Here is a 19,003-nt window from a genome sequence, read left to right on the forward strand (position 1 = left end):
TCTCCATACACAGCATTTCCCGTAGCAACCAACGTGCTCCAAACAATTTGTAATTTTGAACTCTATAATTCTTTTGTAATCTTCATTTTTCCTATGAATGCTGTACAATCAACTCCAATTATGCCTTGTTAATCTCGTAATTCTATTTCATGGAGTGAAGAAAATTCTTTGATTCTCTAAATTAAATTGGTTTGGGGAATACACTCCAAACAAATTTCCCATATATTCTTCATAATTTCATGCTTTCGTTCACCCTGCACCACATAGTGTAAATTTGGTGCTTTTAAATACATCAAGTAGCTCAGTGGAGTACAGACATGACCAAGAGAGACTAAATAGCACACTCTCCCCTTCTGGCATACTACTGACAACAGCACTCAGTTGGTTTTAAGCCCACACACTCATAAATTCCACTGAACTATACAATGAATTGGCTCTCTCATCCCAACTCCAGCACATCCAGACATTTTTGGCACGTTCATTAATCAGAGAGGTTGAATAGTTGGTTTTCCTACCTTTCACTATGCTATGGAAGCTGCCAAATCAACTATTTGGAGGTTTTACTCCTTAGAGAGCATGTTAAAGGAAACATTGCTTTTAAGATCTTCCCAGTGTTAAACAAAAACTGCTGCAGGAACTTGCATGCATCTTCTAGGAATGAGATACTAAATCTTTCCACCCCAGTAGTTATCAGATAGTAAGTATTTCTCTTTCTAATTCTAAGCAGTTTGGCTTTATAGTGGTGGTTTGGGTTTTTAAGGTTTTGGTTTTTTGGGTTTTTTTTTTTAAATCTCATATTCTTTGATCTGACAAGTACTACAGTCAGTTAACCAGTCACAGGTCTGCTCTTACTGTGAGAGTTCTTGGTGAAGGAGACAATGGTCCAGTTGCTCCTAATGATGGGAAAAAACACCCTCAAGCAAATGAAATTACTCCTTAAAACTGTAAATAAGATTACCAGAATAGCTCTTTTCCTCACAAGACAAAACTAAAAAGGGGCACTTCTCAAGTCATCTGTGACTTACCAGCCATGGCATTAGGAGTAGAGTCTGATGCCTCCAATGGCCCTATCATGTTCTAACATACATAAAACAAACCATCAGTACTGCTATGGATCTGTTATTTATCAGACTCTCTACAGCTTTTAAATATTGAGACATGGTGAAGTCAGAAAGATACATGGAAACTTGAAATACAAGAACCAATGTCCCTATCATGTTCTAACATACATAAAACACACACTTCATCAGTACTGCTATGGATCTGTTATTTATCAGACTCTCTACAGCTTTTAAATATTGAGACATGGTGAAGTCAGAAAGATACATGGAAACTTGAAATACAAGAACACACTACTTTCACATAAAGTCAACTAATCAAATGAAGCTCAAAAGGTAAGGGGAGAGTGGCTTCTCAAAGCATGTGTTACAACCATGACCTGCTTCAAGCATCTTCCCAAAAATACCAGCTGGAAATAATTCAAGAGTTACCAAAAGTCTGTCCTCATTCTACACAGCAGGTTCTATGGCATACCAGCTGTAAAAAGAGAGGCAACTAAGTAAATTGCCTTAATGCTGTGCAGTAAGTTCAGCTGGGACTCACTTCACGGGTTTTATTTACCTATAGACATGTGCTGATTGTCTTTCTTTATCCATGGGGAAAAAAAAGGTGCAGATCAGGTATGATCAGCTGATCTAATGCCTTGCTGACAGTAAGTCAGGAACCACATTTTACTTTGGCCATCCACACCTTCCACTCCCTACCACATTTCACTAAGTGCTCTTACCAATTCCTCTGCATAGGTTCTGGTACTCATCAGAACCTTCACGATGTCAATTTACTGTCCAGTGTCTCTGTGTCACTGAACCAGCACAATCTCCCTCACAACAATACCACCTTCATGGTTTACACAGTCTAACAAAAAACTCCACCCCATCGTGATACATTAGAAAGAATAACTCCTTGCTAAGTTCTTCCCTTGCATTTATCATTGGGACTACAGGAGAGGCAGACAAGGCAATGGTAATTGGGAAACTTCATAATGTCTTGGCCTTCCTTTTACAAATAACTTCTACACAGCTTCCAACTGTTCTAATATGTTCAGAAATCTGTTTCTCAAAACATAATAGCACATATGCAATTCTTCTTGCAATATGAAGGGCATAGGCCATCAACAGACAAAACTTCCACTACTAACACAGATGAGAGTAACACATGCATTGATTTTAGTAAGTATGCAACAGCCCCTGATGGCAATCTAAATTAACAAGTAAGAACCACCATCAACAAGCTAGAAATGCCAAGTCCCAGCATGTCTCCTTATCAATTTCTCTTGATGGGACAGGAAAATTCCTCAACTGTCACACAGTGTAGGATCTTGCCTCTTGTGCTTTTAAGTGGCTGGGAACAGAGTTCCTACAGTACACACCAGATGCCAAGGGATGTTACAGCATAAATATCTTTACAGTCACTAAACCAAAACATACTGGAGGATGATCTATATTTTAGGGAAATTTGAGGAATGATACAGATGTAAAGGTAATGGCAAATCCAGCTCTTTGTCTACCTTATACGACTGACAAACTACCAGAGATCTAGGAACGTGTGAGTTTCTAATAACTCCCTACCATTGCAGCTTAATTGCTTTTTGCAAAACTGGGAGGAAGATTTCTCTCTGAGTTTATGCTAGTACTGCCAGACAACACAAAGGGAAGGAAAAGCTGTTGGGAATATGTAACTCCTCCAGACAGATAATGAAGATAAGCTCAGTGTAAACCAACTTTGTTGCAGAGCATAATGCTAAAGAAATTTTGCATAATTCAGGAAATAATTTTAAGTAGAAAGTAGCTTTCAAATAAATATTCAAAAGCTTTCACATACATTATGGTTTTATTTACTTCTAAGGTATTCTGTGATGGAAATCTTTAGATCTTCATAACTTTTACTATTTCTACATAAAAGTCATAATTCACAAGATATTTCAATTCTGAGTGCAACACAGAAGATGACAATACAGTTACCCTGTACTTTCAAATGTAATGAAATAAAGACCGAGTTGCAATTATTACATGGAGAAAATTCTCACATGCTTTGTCTTTTCTGATTTAAAAGCTAAAATACTTTAGTTCTTATTACATGCTGATAGACATGTAGCACAGTACAAAACTTCATTCGGCAATTACACATATTCACTATCTGTGACTGCCTCTCTCTTCACTGACTGAAGCTAGGCAACTGCATCTCTAGATTTTCAGAAATCAAGTGAAGAACAGGTGTCCCAAAGGAACGAACAAGTGCAAGTTAAGAAATAAAAAATATCTTTCAGAACTCAAGGCTTAAAACAAGGGGAGTACACTCCCCCCTCAAAGCATATTTCTTAAAGTAAGAACTCAAGAACAGAAGGTGCATTACCACCAATTGCTTGAGAAACAGTCACAACACTAAAAAGCATGTGATTCTTTTCTCAGTGAATATGAGTATTTATATGAGTATTCATATTCTTTTCTCAGTGAATATGAGTTACCTGGCATAATTCCATACAACTTCTGCTTTTAAGAGTTTTCTCCTGTGCTCTATACCTATGACTTTACAGTCAGTGTGCTGTCTAGTAAAAAATACTGAAAAGTGCTGCCTAGTACACTAACAGACACAACAGCACTAAGCAGGGTACGTACATGTTCATAATCTGAATTAGTACATCCTCAGCAGCAGAAAACATCTAAAACAAGTTTAACAGGAAGATCAGAAATTGTTTCCTGATCATCACACATTGGTGTTTTCCTTCTATATATATGTGATAAGTGGTACTGTGTGTCTCAGCCAGCACATGGGAAATGGAGGATATCCTTTGTTGGGAATAAGCCCAGTGTGTTATTTTTCAGTTTGAAAGTGTTTAGGTTAAAAGTAGGAAGCTCACATTTCTGCTTGTGAAGATAAACAACTTTTTTCCTATGCTTGTAAATACTGTGAGATAGGTAATGTATCATTCACTAGACATTTTTTTGTGTGTGTGTGAAGGATTAGACTGTTCTGGATGGAAAACACAATTTTGCAAGATTGAATTAGAATTAGCTTAAAGGCCAAAGATGCACTCAAGTATCTTTTTAGTAATGGAACTTTCTTCTTTTGACACTTGGCAGCCCTAAAGCTCAACCATAGTACATTACTTCATAACAACCCTTTTTTCCAGTCATTTCACAGTTTTCAAAATGAACAAACTAAGACTAACACCAACATTTTCCATTTTACGTCACAACTACCATTTTATTTTACTATATTTTTTTCCCAGACTATGAAATGTTTTTCTACATTACCTATTGTTTCGGGATAGAAAAAAATGTCTTGGCACAAGCCAGTTTAATGGTTTCTTTCCACTTTACCAAAAACATGTTAGGGAAGGGCTGTATTGAACATGGTGAACAACTGTCTTCTAAAAAACACAGCCTCATCATATGATCTTGAACACAACACCTGAGGCAGCACCTATGCCGAATGACCTATACTGCCAATCAGAAGACATGAAAACATGCTAAAAGAAATCAAAATCCTGCACTCTACTGAAAATCTGTTCTATTAGTGTCAAAATGCCAAACACAAATATAGTAAGAATTGCATCATTTGATTCACAGCTTTTACTGCACTAGCCAAAAATCTGTACAGAAAGTCTCACTGTAACTCTAACAGCACCCACAAACTATCTGAATGACAGCTGACTGTACAGAACACTGGCCCTAAAGGCATGAAGTGCAAGATGTGGACAGGTAGGTTTGTATTCCTATAATATAAAGACCCAAAAGAGAAAAAAAGACAATCAGCAGATCCCAAATGGATAAAGTGTAAGCCTCAGAGTGATAGAACTGCTCTGAAAGGCTGTGATCATAGAGCTAAGTGTGGAGAGTATAACACAGGGGAAACCCCCCACACCTTTTAAAGTGAAAAATGACAGAATGTAAAGCCATCTGTATCTGATGGTCATAACATCTTACATAGAATAGTGAGAGCACCCTGTCACAGACTGACAGAAAATACCTACCTGTTACAGATAAATCCTTTTTCTGTCTGGGCGTGAAATGAACACAACTTTGATCAATTCAGCCATTTAGAAGCAGCTCATCTAGGCACCTATGATCAAAGCATGTTCATCTCTAATTTACATTCTAGAACTACTCCAAACAAATATCCAGAAAGAAATAAAGGGGATGAACTAAGGTATTAAAAAACTGCTTTCACTTGTATTTCCTTCATACAAGCTCCCTCTACAGATTTGTTTCACCAAATAACCAGAGCATTAAATGAAAACATGTAAACTAATAGGATTTGTTGCCTTAATCAGTGATTATGTTATTTCAGGGTTAACCACACAGGAAAAACTAGCTTTTCTCAGGTCTTGTAAAATTTATTTTTTTTCCTAAATCCAAGAAAATTTTTTTTTAATAAGCATCTTTGATGCATATTCAAAACAAAAAGACACTGATAAACAGTAATTAAACTAGACTAGAGAAGTACAAAAAAAAAGGGGGGGGCGGAAAACAAAGTCAGTTAAAGAATGTATGAAAGGCAAGAAGTACCAGCAATGGCTGGTTTAGTTGAAAAGTCATGCAATTTTAAGAGGATAAAATACATGATATTTCTAAGAATAGGGACAGCCACATATCCAAAGTAGGTATTGTATTAGAAACCAGAACCCTTACACACTTGGGAGAAACTGAATCACTGAGTAGGCAAGAAAGACTTGCTCTTGAATCATTTCCAGTTTATAACTCCAACAGCCCTGAACTAGGGGAGTGCTAGGATATCAAATTATTTTCCAAAACCACCTGAAAATAAGCCAGAGATGCTCCAGGATTTATTTTTCGTTTAAGAGCTTAATATTTTCACTACACCAAAAGTACATTGCTTCTAGCTCAACGGGGAGTGTTCTGCCAAGACTGCAGGAAAGTAAAAAAAATCCAGAACACAGAATATTACACTCAATTAATTACACGCTTAATTGCTCTCTTCTTTTAACAACCTAATGAATAGAGCAAGTTTCAGTTTCAGTATGTTCATGTAGCTGAAAGTTTCAAGTCAAAAAAAATGAGACAGGACTGATTTGCTACATCTGTGCTAAGATCAGAGAAGTTTGTTACCAGAAGTAAACACTCAGAGTAACACCTATGCCCCTTGCTCTTTACCCAGAGCACCCAGGAGCTGACATGTAGGAGGTTTTCTGTACAACCTGCAAAGAGAACCTTGTATGTTATGGAACATGACAGCCTCAATTAAACTTAAAGAGAATCTGACTCATCTTGGATCCCAGGTCAGTGGACCACCATGTGTCAGTGGGAAATTCTGCTCTCTTCACTTCTTTGGCCAGGACCTGCTCACTCTATTGAATCAACTTATGTTTCTGAGTCAGTAGTCTAAAAACTATCCCAAGGCACACACAACTTTCATTTCAACCTTCCCGAGGCACACATCAAAGTGATGTACCAGGAAGCCAGCTGGCAAGAAGCAGGTTCCAAATGTTTGCATAAACTGCAAGTTAGCTATTAAACTAATGGCAAACAGCCCAATTCCAGTCAGGAATTCAGAGGCACTTGCCCTCATTAAATCCCAGCAAAATAAAACAAAAACAAAGTCTCTAAACTAAGCCACTCAAGATGTTACCTATGTAACACAAGCATTTCACTTCAAGGGTCAGATTCAATTTGCTTTTTGATCACTCTGCACTGTGTACCTATATGAGGTATCTTGCCATTGAAAAGCAAACCTGCCTGTCCTTTCCAGAAAACAAAAAAAATCACCTTGTACTTCCTCTACTTACAGCTTTGCACACAAAAGAAAAAACTGCAGTGATTTTTTTACTTCTTTATAAGAAATGCAATGTTCTCAGACATTCCTAGTCTCAACTGTCATACCTACCCTGATGAAACTTCTGCAGGAAAAACTGATGTGTGCCATTTCTTTTTACAAGCAATATTATGATACTCACTGTCAAACTTATAATCCTGAAGCTGAAGGGACAGTAATTTTTGGGGTTTGAGATGGAAATTTAGCTTTGGAATTAACCGTGGAGAGAACGGGCACACGTACACAGATAATTCAGTCAGACATGAGCTCAGCCAGAGCACATTCCAAGCTGGCTGGACACGAGCCAGCTCCAGCTCACCAGTCAGGAGCTGTGCTAGCACAGCACTGTGCCCACACTAATAAAACCTGCTGAGAGGCTGGGCATGCTGGGCTGGGCACAGTCCTGCACTGTCTGGCCAACTCCAATCACGGACAGCGGATGCTGGGTCTGTCTGCACCCATCTGTGCACACACTGCTCTGCAAGACTCCCACTCCTGTGGATTCCTTACTCCTTACGTAGAGCACAGCCCCATACATTTGGGATTTGAAGTATCCTCCTTGATCACAGCCATGGCAATTCCTTATAGCTGTTCCAATGAGCATTTAAAACAAGAGAATAATTATTAGCACTAGAGGCCAATGCTGAGCACGGGCAATTGAATGGATTTTATTTACATAACTGTCCTTTGCAGTTAGCAGCATTTCTCCCAGTCCAGGCTTCTGTTGCAGAATTCAACAAGACTTTTAACTCAGTTCCTGTCAACATCTCAGAGACAAAGGACACACTTTTAGTACCATTCAAGTCTACCTTAAAGAAACGAAGAGAAAATTAAGTTACTTATTAAAAAAATTGTGAATCCTAGTTCTAAGAAAAAAATAGAAAATGACACCATGAAAAGAGATCAAGTAATACAGCTCTTCAAAGTTTTGCTCCAAAGACCCACATAACTAACTTTGCCTGTGCAACAAAATTAGTAAATTTTCCAAGGATGGAAAAAACACGTGTATTAATCATCTACTGACAGAGAAACCAAAGGACAGGTGTGCTACTCTGAGCTCAAATAACTAGTCTGGAAGATCAAGGAATAAAACTGTAACATGAATGTGTTAATAACTTTAAGTTTTCCTTAATAAAAAAAGCCCTGGAGCAGTTGAAGGCTGACACAAGTCCTCCATTTCATATTTTCTTCATTTAAAAGGTAGATTAAAAAATAAACAAAACAGCCAACAAAAACAGATTTAGTGAGCTACATATTTGATTTTTAGGAAATGTAGTAAAACACCTTTCAATTATGCAACACTGGCTGTGCCAGGCTCTTCTGTCTTGCCTGTGAAAAGGCACAGGTTAAGAAAATCAGACCAGAGTGTGAGATTTCTGCCTCTACTTCAAAGTAATTTCTTCTCATTACTATTTAACTTTTCTATTGCCTAAAGTAAGTATTACATGTTTTGAAATGAACTACATGTTGTCAACTAAAAAAGTAACAACAGCATTTCAGGTATGTTCAACAGCCTTCAAACTCAAAGTCATTGACACACACTGGAGAAGTTTAGCTCATTTGAAAAGCAAATTTAAACTAGGCAGTAGCCTTTAAAATAAATTTTAAATTTTCTTGTATACAACAATATTTCAAATACAGAACTCATATCTGGATTTATGCTTTTCATTCATCATTTGGGTCCATCTGTATACTCATGCCACTGTGAGTGTAAAACCCATAAAAAGGTACCATCCAAACAAGTTTAGGCAGAGTCAGGTAACAAAAATCAGGGGATGGTCACACAGAAAAATGGTTTAGGGCAAGATTTATGTTAATCTTCACTGGAATAGCCTACATGCTGCAAAAATACTAGATAGTATTACTCAGTATTTAAGTTTGCAATATTGTCTCTAGGCATGATCTGAGATCTAATCACATGCTGCAAAACTAGATAGTATTACTCAGCATTTAAGTTTGCAATATTGTCTCTAGGCATGATCTGAGATCTAATACAGAGTACTTACATTTCTTAACTAAAAATTACTTGTCTGACTTCAGAAACACAAATTCAGTACTCAAGAGAGGATTCTATGAGAGAATTTTGAGAGCAAAAAGTAAGTATTTTCATTCTGATTTACAATATGTGCAAGAATACTCAAAATAATGCCAGCCTGAACAAGTTCTAACAAACATTCATCACTGGTGACAATGAAATAACTTTTTGGCTAAGTTGAATGCAAACTTCCCATGTGCTGTAGCTGTCAGGTTCATGTATCATGCACACCTGCATAAAACATAATCTCAGTGCACAGCTTTCAGAGAGAAGCTGAACCTTACCTTTAGTGACAGAAGGAATGCTTTTTGCATCTGGATTATTTAAATTGACTAACTAGTTCATTCCAGTTTTAAAAACTCATCAGATTTCAAAAATATGTGAGTTTGTGTTCACTAATCCATTAACTAAAAAAGACGACAGAGAAAAAAAATGCTTGGAGAGCTACTCTCTCAACCTTACCAAGAACAAGGTAAATGGAAAGAAGGTATTCACCTTCTATATACAGCTAATATTTTGCAATAAATAAAAAGATATTTGTTGTCTCCCGTTGTTACTCAAAGCATGGAACAGTGCAGTTAACAAAATGTGAGGTGGGTAGAGCCGAATTACAGAAACAGGCATTCACATCCAAAGAACAACCTGGCATAACTCGTGTATAAAATGCCACATCTCTTTAAATGCAAAAATCTAATAATGTAAGCAAATATATCAGACTGCAGAATTGTTTAGAGGGGTATAGTATTGTGTTTAGACACACAAATAGAACATGTATATATGTTCTATTCCACAAAGAGAAATGTAAACTCATAAATCTCCATCCTGAACATAATCAAGATCATACACAGTGGATATGGCAGCGGGGGATGAGCAGAAATGAACTGAAAAAGATTAAATTTAAATTAATTCAAAATCAATTAGATCAATTAGCCAAATGAAGACTTTTTGGCTCATTTAAAAATAGTTAAATATATTTTTTAATACTAATAAATGTTATAGTTTGTCCAAAATTTGACTACAATTAATTAAGAAGGGTATGTATTTTTAGAATCTGGTCAGCTATTCTGCATGTAAAATTTACATAGGTATCCGACTATTTATCTTCTATCAGAACAAGAAAATCTCTAGAGAACACACTGTAGAAACTAAACCAAGAGTGAAATGCAGGTGTAATTTTCTGTAAAATTCCCTGATACCAGAAGGCTTGCTGCTAAGTCTCCCTAAAGCAAATCTGCAGAGATAAAGCATATAGTTAAACCGACAGTTAAGCCTTTCAAGTGGAAAGCTTATCCTGTGAAAAGCTGCATTTGAAGGGCTTTGAGCAGAAGCCACAGTCAAGAGCCATACCTGAAGTCACACAGTATCACTTCTTTGTCAGAACAGAGAAGAATATTTACTGCTATGACTATGTCACTGTACACCACATATTAAAGACACTAATGAAATATTTCACAACAAAGCAAAGTTATTATCTTGAAAAACATAGTCCCTCTTCTTCATCAGCTATCATAAAAAGCTCCACCTGAATTTCCTGCAGCCACTAACCAGTTTTGAAACTGGCAACAAAAGGCAAATTACAGATTGTTTTTTAAATAATTCAACATGTTACAGTAATAAATTATGGTTAACCTAAATTTACTTTATTGTGACAACTCAGACAATGTAGATATGAATTTCAACTGAAATACCTGAATGGCAGCAAACAATTGTATCTTTAGGAGCAATATCAGCAACAACTTGTATTACTTACTGGTATATAATAGATATTCATTTTAGGGGCTTCATTGGCAGTCATTAGCATTCCTAAAAAGAGATTTCCACATTTAAAAATATTGATCATAAGAGGACAATACTATTTTTAAAAAACACTCAAAGTACATATTCTTGGCTTGCAATGGGCATTAATCAAGACCTGTGATAAACTATTGCATCAAATACCACAGAAAGAAAGGCGTGGTCTCAGCATAATTAACAAAGCTTAATTTTCTATATATTCATTCCCTTTTGTCCTCTATCTTAATTGATCAGCACCACTTTAAGCAACACTAAGCTCTGACAAGTGCAGGCTGCTAACTTTCACAACAAATGTGAACAGTTCATCCCTTAATACTGTTTAAAACAAGTCCAGTTAGTATTGCAGTTAAAAACTACATTGGATATAAAATCGCATTATTAATATATTGGTATTAGTACATGTGGTTATTTGGGGTTTTTTTTTAAGCACACAACTCAACAGAGCCATAAATCATAACACAGTTTACACCTTTGTTCATATTTCATCTTGGGAAATAACTACAACAGTAGCTTCTCAACCCAAAATGAGATATAGGATACTGTGGCAGGGCAAATGTAGAATTTGAAGCATCTATGAACACACCCAAGAAACACCACGAATAAGGGGTTTACATACTCTGAATAGAAAAAAAAATACTGCAGGAATATTAAAATTTGTGGGAAATCTCCTACTGCCACAAGACTTCTTTTAAGTTCAAAATGAAGTACACTCTGAATTTCCTTCTACACAGAAGAGTAATAAGAACATTTGCCATATACTTTTATGTTTATCTCAATGTAATCTTTCCAATGTAGCTGATCAACAGGTAATAAAAAGATTGATTATGAAGAAGAAAAGGACCATCAAATTAGATATAACATTCTGATCTGAAAGAACTGTAACATATGCCACTGAGACTATGAATAATTGGGTCAATTACTACACACCCAGAGGGCAGAAATTTAATTTACACCCAAGTAGAGGAATGCAATTACCATGGGTGGAGTAATCCTTCCTACCTAATCCTTTTATTATAAATACACAATGCAGCTGGACTTATAATGTCAGAAAAAAGGGGGCTTGCTTTCCCAGCAAAGCAAGATATTTGTGAAAGCTTAGTCAGCAAACAGACTAAAAAACTGTGCCTGGAAAGGTTTGCAGGCAATTTAAGGAAAAAGCAAGAATTTATAGCATATGTTTGAATACACACACAGAGTACTCAAGCATAGTATACAAGTTATAGGCTCCCCTCACAGCATGCTCACTACTATTTCATAAAACAAAGCATCTTTCCATTGACTGGATAGGGATCATTAGAAATAAAGACAGAAATTAATTCTGCAGATGCTTTAAAGATGACAGTGAAGAAAAACCTCCTCTTTGAGAGTCTTCCACCAATAATTAAAGGAGGAAAAAAACAGACTTCTGAACAGTATATGAATGTATACTACAAAGGAAATAGAAGAATGAAAGTTAACAACTCTTAAAGGAGAAGTCTATTCTATGCATTTTTATTGCTTTAGCTTGTTAGTTTTAATCAATTTTTATGGGAAGAGAGACCACACCCTAACAAACTATCTAAAAGCCTAGTTTGATTACTGTAGAAGAGAAATAAAGGAGAGCCTGTTTTCTGAAGTTTTACTAAGACCCTCTGGAAAATGGTCTACAATACAGTATCATGAATTTAAAAGAATAAAAATGGGAGTATGAAATGACAGTATGTAGAAGCAGCAGTTTTAGAAAATGCAGATTTTTACCTTTTAATTTTTTCTTACAGTAACTGGACACAGATTTCTGTACACTAAAGATACTGTCAAGTTTCATTTATATTCTACAACTTAAATTGACTAAAGGTTAAATTGACTTAGTAAGTCAAACCTTTTTCCCCTAGTCCCATTCTGTTCATTTGTGATCAGAGGAAGATATTTGATTATTAAGAGATCTACTGAAATTTGTCATCATGTAGTTTGGTCAAAGATACACAAGGGTTTGCTTCCCAGGAAAGGTACTAATACTGAAGCCAGATGCTAAAATAGTTTAATTAAAAATGCCCAACTATGACAAACTACCACCAAAAAAACCAGTTCACAGTATACTGATCTTGAGTTTATAATAACTGATAGACTTATAGAACCATAGAACAGTTTGGTTTGGATGAGATTCCCACAGGCTCAATTCTCAAGCTTGTCCAAGTAGGCCCGGATGGCATCACATCCTTCAGCTTGGTGTCATCTGTCATCTGCCAGTCTGCAGAGACAGTTCAATCCCACTGTCTGTATGGGCTCAATTCTCAAGCTTGTCCAAGTATGCCCGGATGGCATCACATCCTTCAGCCAGGTGTCATCTGCCAGTCTGCAGAGACAGTTCAATCCCACTGTCTGTGTCATTGATGAAGATACTAAATAAAGCTTGTCCAACACAGAGCCCTAAGGGACACCACCTGTCACTGATTTCCATTTGGACATTGAACTGTTGGCCACTACACCTTCTGGATGAGACTATCCAACCAATTCCTCACCCCCTGAATAGTCCATCCATCAAATCCTTATCTCTCCAATAAGGGTGAAAATGGGGTTTTGCCTTTCTGAGCAGCAGTGATACACAACACAAGCTAGGCAAAGATCTCCTGGCTTTCCTGTGCCATGCATCTAGAGGGGCTCTGAGAATGCTGGGGCACCAGTAACAGAACTGAGCCAAACTCATACTGATACTGAAATCATGTTATATTTCCACCTTTCCACAACTGCAAGACCATATTACTGAAAGCATTTCCTTATTTTCATATCTTCAGTCATGATTACTCCCTAAACTCTGAACAAGAATGAGGTTGTTCTAAGGCATCTTAAATGCTGGCCCAACAGTTATTTATGATGACCGTGTGATGCACCACCTCCTGCCTTCAATCTCTCAATTTCCACTGCAACATGCTCTAGTTTTTGCCCCACTGTCTCCATGTGTTATAAAATATAACCCAGTTTTCTTCCTACAACAGTTCTTACCAAAACCATCAACCTGTCCCCCTACAGACAACAGGAAAAGCAGCACTGATTTAAGCACGAGATGTGGGACACAGAGCTGGACTGCACAATTCTAGATCTCAGTCACAGACACATGACAAGCAATGCCCAATAGCAACATCAGGGAGATGTGTGCATTCCATTCCTTGTGCTACAAGACCCATCTTACAGAGTCTCATGAAAATCATTTCTGCAAAAGCACACGAGTCATGTCCACATACCACAAAGGCTACAGAGCACCCACAGCTGAGCTATGCCCATCCTTGACATATTCAAACTTAACTTGACCTGAGCAATCTGATCAGACTTCAAAGCTGGATCTAACTTCAAGTTTGTCCTACCTTGAGTAGGAAATATACAACTCCCAGGTGTACCTACCAACCTAAATTATACTATGATTCTACACTGACAATTTTTTTCTGTTCCACTCCCTGCAGTGAGCTCTTCATTGATGCTGTGTGGACGTTAATTTGCTGCTGGGTTCTCTTTCAGATGAAACCAATAAGCTCACAGGTGAAACCTGGGAGAAATGCTGAAAATAATTCACTCCAATGATCTCTCTTGATAGCCACCATGGTTGAGGGTTTATCCATCTCCAGGGTGCACAGTCCACCCCATCACCATGCAGCAATTCTCAAACACACCCACATGAACTCCTACATTCAACCAGGGCATATGGCACGCACTCTGCTCATGAGGTCAAAAATGCCCACCATCTTATCAGGGAAGAGTATTTAATTGCTCATCTAACAAAAAACAAAAAAGAATAAAAAAAGAGAGAGAAAAAACCATCTCCAACCCATTCTTAACTGAAGCTGGCAGAAAAGACAGATAAGTTTTAACTTGCCAGAAATCTCACACTCACTTATCTACAATCTTAAATTTGAGCTGCTAGTATAAATCAAATTCCAAGTTGCTCTGTCTTTACTGCTACCTCTCTCTAAAATTAGGATAATAGCAGCTTGAAACTCAGGCATTGTCTGTTTCCACACTTTTGCTCTGTGCCATCCTAGTGGCCCTAACTTATTTCATCTTTTTCAGTACTGTTTTCTAAAAAGGAAGTAGGTGTCACACCATACCTAGGAACTAAAGAAACTCATATTAAGCAAGAAAATTAAGTCCAGTTGCAATCTGAAGTACAACCAAATATAGATGCACCACTTTGTAAAATATTTTCACTCATAAATTAAGTCCTGGAAGCCTTGGTTAAAAGTGATCCTCAGTTCTGATCTCCAAGCATAACATTATGAGATGCAACAAATCTGAAAACAATCACAAAAACCACACAAATTTGTGCACTTAGGAATTTACACTTAAAACCAAAGTATTAAACCTAATGGATGGCACAATTTAAGTGCTGTATTTAAATCAAGGAAAGATCAAATTCTTTAAACATTTGATAGAAAAGTGAAAATTTGCTGTAAAGAGATTTTTCCTACCTCTAGAAAGCAAGCTCTAACTCATCTGGGACTTAGACAAGACAATAGGCCAAAATTTCTATTCTTATGAAATGAGTCACTTCAGATTTTTGAAGGAGTAAAAGAGGCAAATCACTCAATTAACAGCACAGCAGCTTCTAACTGCAAACAGGCTCCTATATAATACAGATTCAGAGGAAACAAGGACAACAACTGACAAATAACCCTTGATTCCAAGCTCTGCCATAAGGAGGAAAGTAGACCTAAATTGTATCACCTAAAGAAAGACCACACCTTGGGTTAACAAGCTTTTCCTTTTGAATTTAGCAAGACATTAATATATTTAACATACCTGAATTTGGATAAAGGCAGACATCATTTATATCATGTTCTGGCTCAATTGAAGTAAATATCTTTCCCTGAAATTGTAGGAAGGAAATAAATCATAAAGAACTCCAAACAATATAATTAAATTCAGTAAATCTAAACATTAATAATAGCTACTATAGAAGCTAAGAAACATGATGGAATAAAGATGGAACAGATTTTGCAGAACAATAAAATGTTATTAATATCTGAACATAACACAAAGAAGACAGTGTTGTCTTTTATCTCTGATTCAATCTCTTACAAGGAAGTGCAGCCTACTGGTAATTGAAGACACAGCAATGTACAGTGGCACCTCTAATTTTTCAGCTTACAGTGCTGTATTGAAAATATATGTCAGATTTACTTTATTTTACACAAATGTGGGGCTGAGGTCCACAAGTTCTGGGCACACTGTCAGTGTAACCCTCACTTTATTCAACTCAGAATATGGCAGTTTTAAATAATTTTATTTTGTAAGTATGATTAGCTGAAAAAATGGATTAGGAGTGGAATTTGAATCTGGAGCTTGTACTAATGTCCACATGAAATGAAATACAGCTCAGCACTTTATTTATGATTTATAAACTCAGTATTTGACTCAGGTCTTGATATAAAAGTAGTAAGAGCATACAGTGGTATCTAGCTAAGATCAGAATTGAAGTTATAAAGGTTACTTAAGAAAAAGGTAAAAGCAGGAAAGAATGTTCTCAAAATAATAATTGGAACACAGTCTGAAAAACCCAGACAAAATACAGGTGCTCTTATAAGCCAACACACAAAACAGCCAGTAAAGGAAGAGTCTCTACCAACTGGACCACATAATCTGAAGCATGAGACTACATGCCTACACAATTCTAAATGAGGGACAGGAACAAGGTAAATTTTGATCCTGTTCCTCTTTTTTTTTTTTTCTTTCCCTGCAGCCATCCCACCTACCTTTCTGGGCCCTTCCTTTCCCTCCCAGTTACACGCTGTTACCCCACCCACCTCTGGTCTCTCCCTGATGATTAAGAGGAGTCCTCCTCCACCCTGGCCTCAGCAGACAAAAGCCTGGTGCTCCCCACCCCAAGGCACGTCTCAGCATGGGGCTATTCTGGTATCAAAGCCATATGCTCTCCACCCGCAGTCTGCCTCTGCACTTGGTTCCTGGCCAGAGATAGTCAGGAACCAGCATCTGGGACAGATGGAGCCAGCTGGAACATACTCTAGGAAAGAGTCCAAAGCTATCTTTGCCTTCCAGCGGTGAGAAACCCTCCCTTTTCCCACCAGAGGCCACCTGACAAACCTTACAGAGCTTCATTCTCAAGGAGGGAAATATACATACCTAGGAAAAATGGAGAGAGGCCACTGCAGATGTTTTAAATAATAACCAATAATTTATTTGCCCTTTCAAACACTAACAATTAACTGTAGAGGAGCTTACAAAAAACTACTTGCGATCACAGAAAAAATAAAAGAGGCTGTTGAAAGTTCATGAAGCAGCACAATACTGAAGTGACTGCCTGAAATAATTAGGGAAAAAAGCCTCTACTACAACTCTCTTTATGTTTCACTATAAAGTTAGAAAGGCATGTTTTTTAGAAGGAACACAATGACTACAGACATCCCCTCAAACCAAAACAAGTTACAATAGCTTTACTATGAATCTATGGGTAATAAAATATGCTGCCCCATAGATTCATAGTAAGGTTCACTGACAGAAAGATAAGAAGGAGGACAGCATGATACAATGAAAAAAGTGAAAGAGTGAAAATTAGAGATTACAATTTCACTTAGATGTGCAAAGGGCAAGGATAAAGACATTGCCCATTGCAACATAATCCCCTAATACAGCGTTATTAAGACACACTGTTATTTGGCTCCATGCATAGTATCTGCTTCAATATCCAAACAGTATCCAAACAGAATAAGCAGTACCTGATTTTAATAGGTGTTTAACTAACTGATCTACCTTTGAAATTAACCCTACTTTGAGTAGGGAATTGGAATGAACATGTTTTCCACAGTGAAAAAACCTAACTGGATGTATTCAAGAACATTGTGAGAAATATACAAACCAAGGCAATGGCTAAAACACTACTTTTTATGTTTCAATCCTACTCCTGAAAGAAGCCTCTTGGCCAGACAAATACAAACAGCTAAAAACCCCCTAAGACTACATCCTTATACCTGACAGGCTGTTGAATAACTTCCCAGATGCTGATTTATTCAGACAGGACAAAATGCTATGTAAATTAACAGGCATTAAAACCTCAGCTTCTTACACTGAATTTCAGCTTAATTAATCAAGCTGCTCAAAAAACCATGCAAAAACAACAAACCAAAATAAAACCCCCAAAAACTCCCAACCCAAATAAAGTAAAAATTTAACAATCTGAATGCAGCAACATAAAACTACTTACTGTATCCTTGTTCCACATTTTTATGATTCGAGAATCCGCAGAGATAATTAAATCCAACTGATGGTGAAACTGAATTGATTTAATAGGCAGGTCATAGTAGTGATCTTTGACTATTAATGGATTACTAGACCGGAGATCATATAACAGGACCTTGAAGAATAAAAGACAAATTAAATTTATAACATTGTAAGATCACGAGGAAGTCATGCCCATCAGATCTTCACTAAACATTTAACTAAACTTGAGATTTTACTTACACAGGCAGGATTTACATAAAATAAATAATTCTGAATTCTGAAAAAAACTTAAGTGAGCCCAGTTTATTCTAACCAGGTATTTTAACATCAGCATGATTCCATCCAGAAAAATTAACGAATTTAAGACCCAATCATCTTTCTAAAGACTTTTACATTTCTATTGAAAAAACTTTTTTTTGTGTTTCAGCACTCTTAGTATTTCATAATTAGTAATATTTCACTTTCAGATTCTTATGTTGTTGTTACATGATTTAAATTTTCAGACTCCCTTCCAGATTCAGTGAATATAACTTTTCCTCAGTGAAACACCACAAAACGTAAATTTTTATGTCAAGGAAAGTAGAGAGCACAGGCCCTGTCTTCCAGAAACTTGTATTTTATCTCCAGAATTTCCTCTGGAACTTGAGAAAGTTAAATATTTCATATGTAAAGTGTGAATAACAATAATCTTTGGGAAAAATAATATTATCAGTTTATTTAATCAGAAACACCACCTGCAATAAAATTTGTCTGACTTGTACATTAACATAGCAATACAACTTTCACACACCTATCTGTTCCTGAAGAAGCTACAGTTCTCTAAACCCATGAAAATACTGATGAAGGCAGGAAACAATCCCCACACTTCCCTTTAAAAATATGATGGTAGCAATAAATGAATTGAAATTATTCTTCATATCAAGATAAGACACTAAAAACAACAGTGGAAACACAGTAATTTCTGATTTTCTAGCCACCATCAAGACAAGGGAGAGCACATATGCTGCATTGAAATGGTACTCATAGTCCCAAAAAGCAGCAACTTCCCCACACACTTGACTCAAGGCATAAGAAAATGGCAAATTTTGCAGTATAGTGTATATAGGTTATGATGTTTTAAAGTAGTACCCACAATATTCT

At 36.7% G+C, this 19,003-nt stretch overlaps 1 protein-coding gene across 1 annotated transcript in view; it reads right to left on the reverse strand.

Annotated features, from left to right (window-relative positions):
* The window catches only part of NOL10 (nucleolar protein 10), a 53,383-nt gene that overhangs the window by 23,616 nt on the left and 10,764 nt on the right, over nt 1-19,003 (reverse strand). The window contains exons 11-13 of the mRNA XM_039715643.1: nt 17,847-17,996; nt 15,428-15,494; nt 10,617-10,669 (exon numbers count right to left, since the gene is read on the reverse strand). Of these exons, the coding sequence (XP_039571577.1) occupies nt 10,617-10,669; nt 15,428-15,494; nt 17,847-17,996 (270 nt within the window). The remainder of the gene's footprint in view (nt 1-10,616; nt 10,670-15,427; nt 15,495-17,846; nt 17,997-19,003) is intronic.

This window comes from Passer montanus, unplaced genomic scaffold, assembly GCF_014805655.1.
Source record: "Passer montanus isolate IOZ18808 unplaced genomic scaffold, ASM1480565v1 scaffold34, whole genome shotgun sequence".
In the NCBI taxonomy this organism is placed as follows: domain Eukaryota; kingdom Metazoa; phylum Chordata; class Aves; order Passeriformes; family Passeridae; genus Passer; species Passer montanus.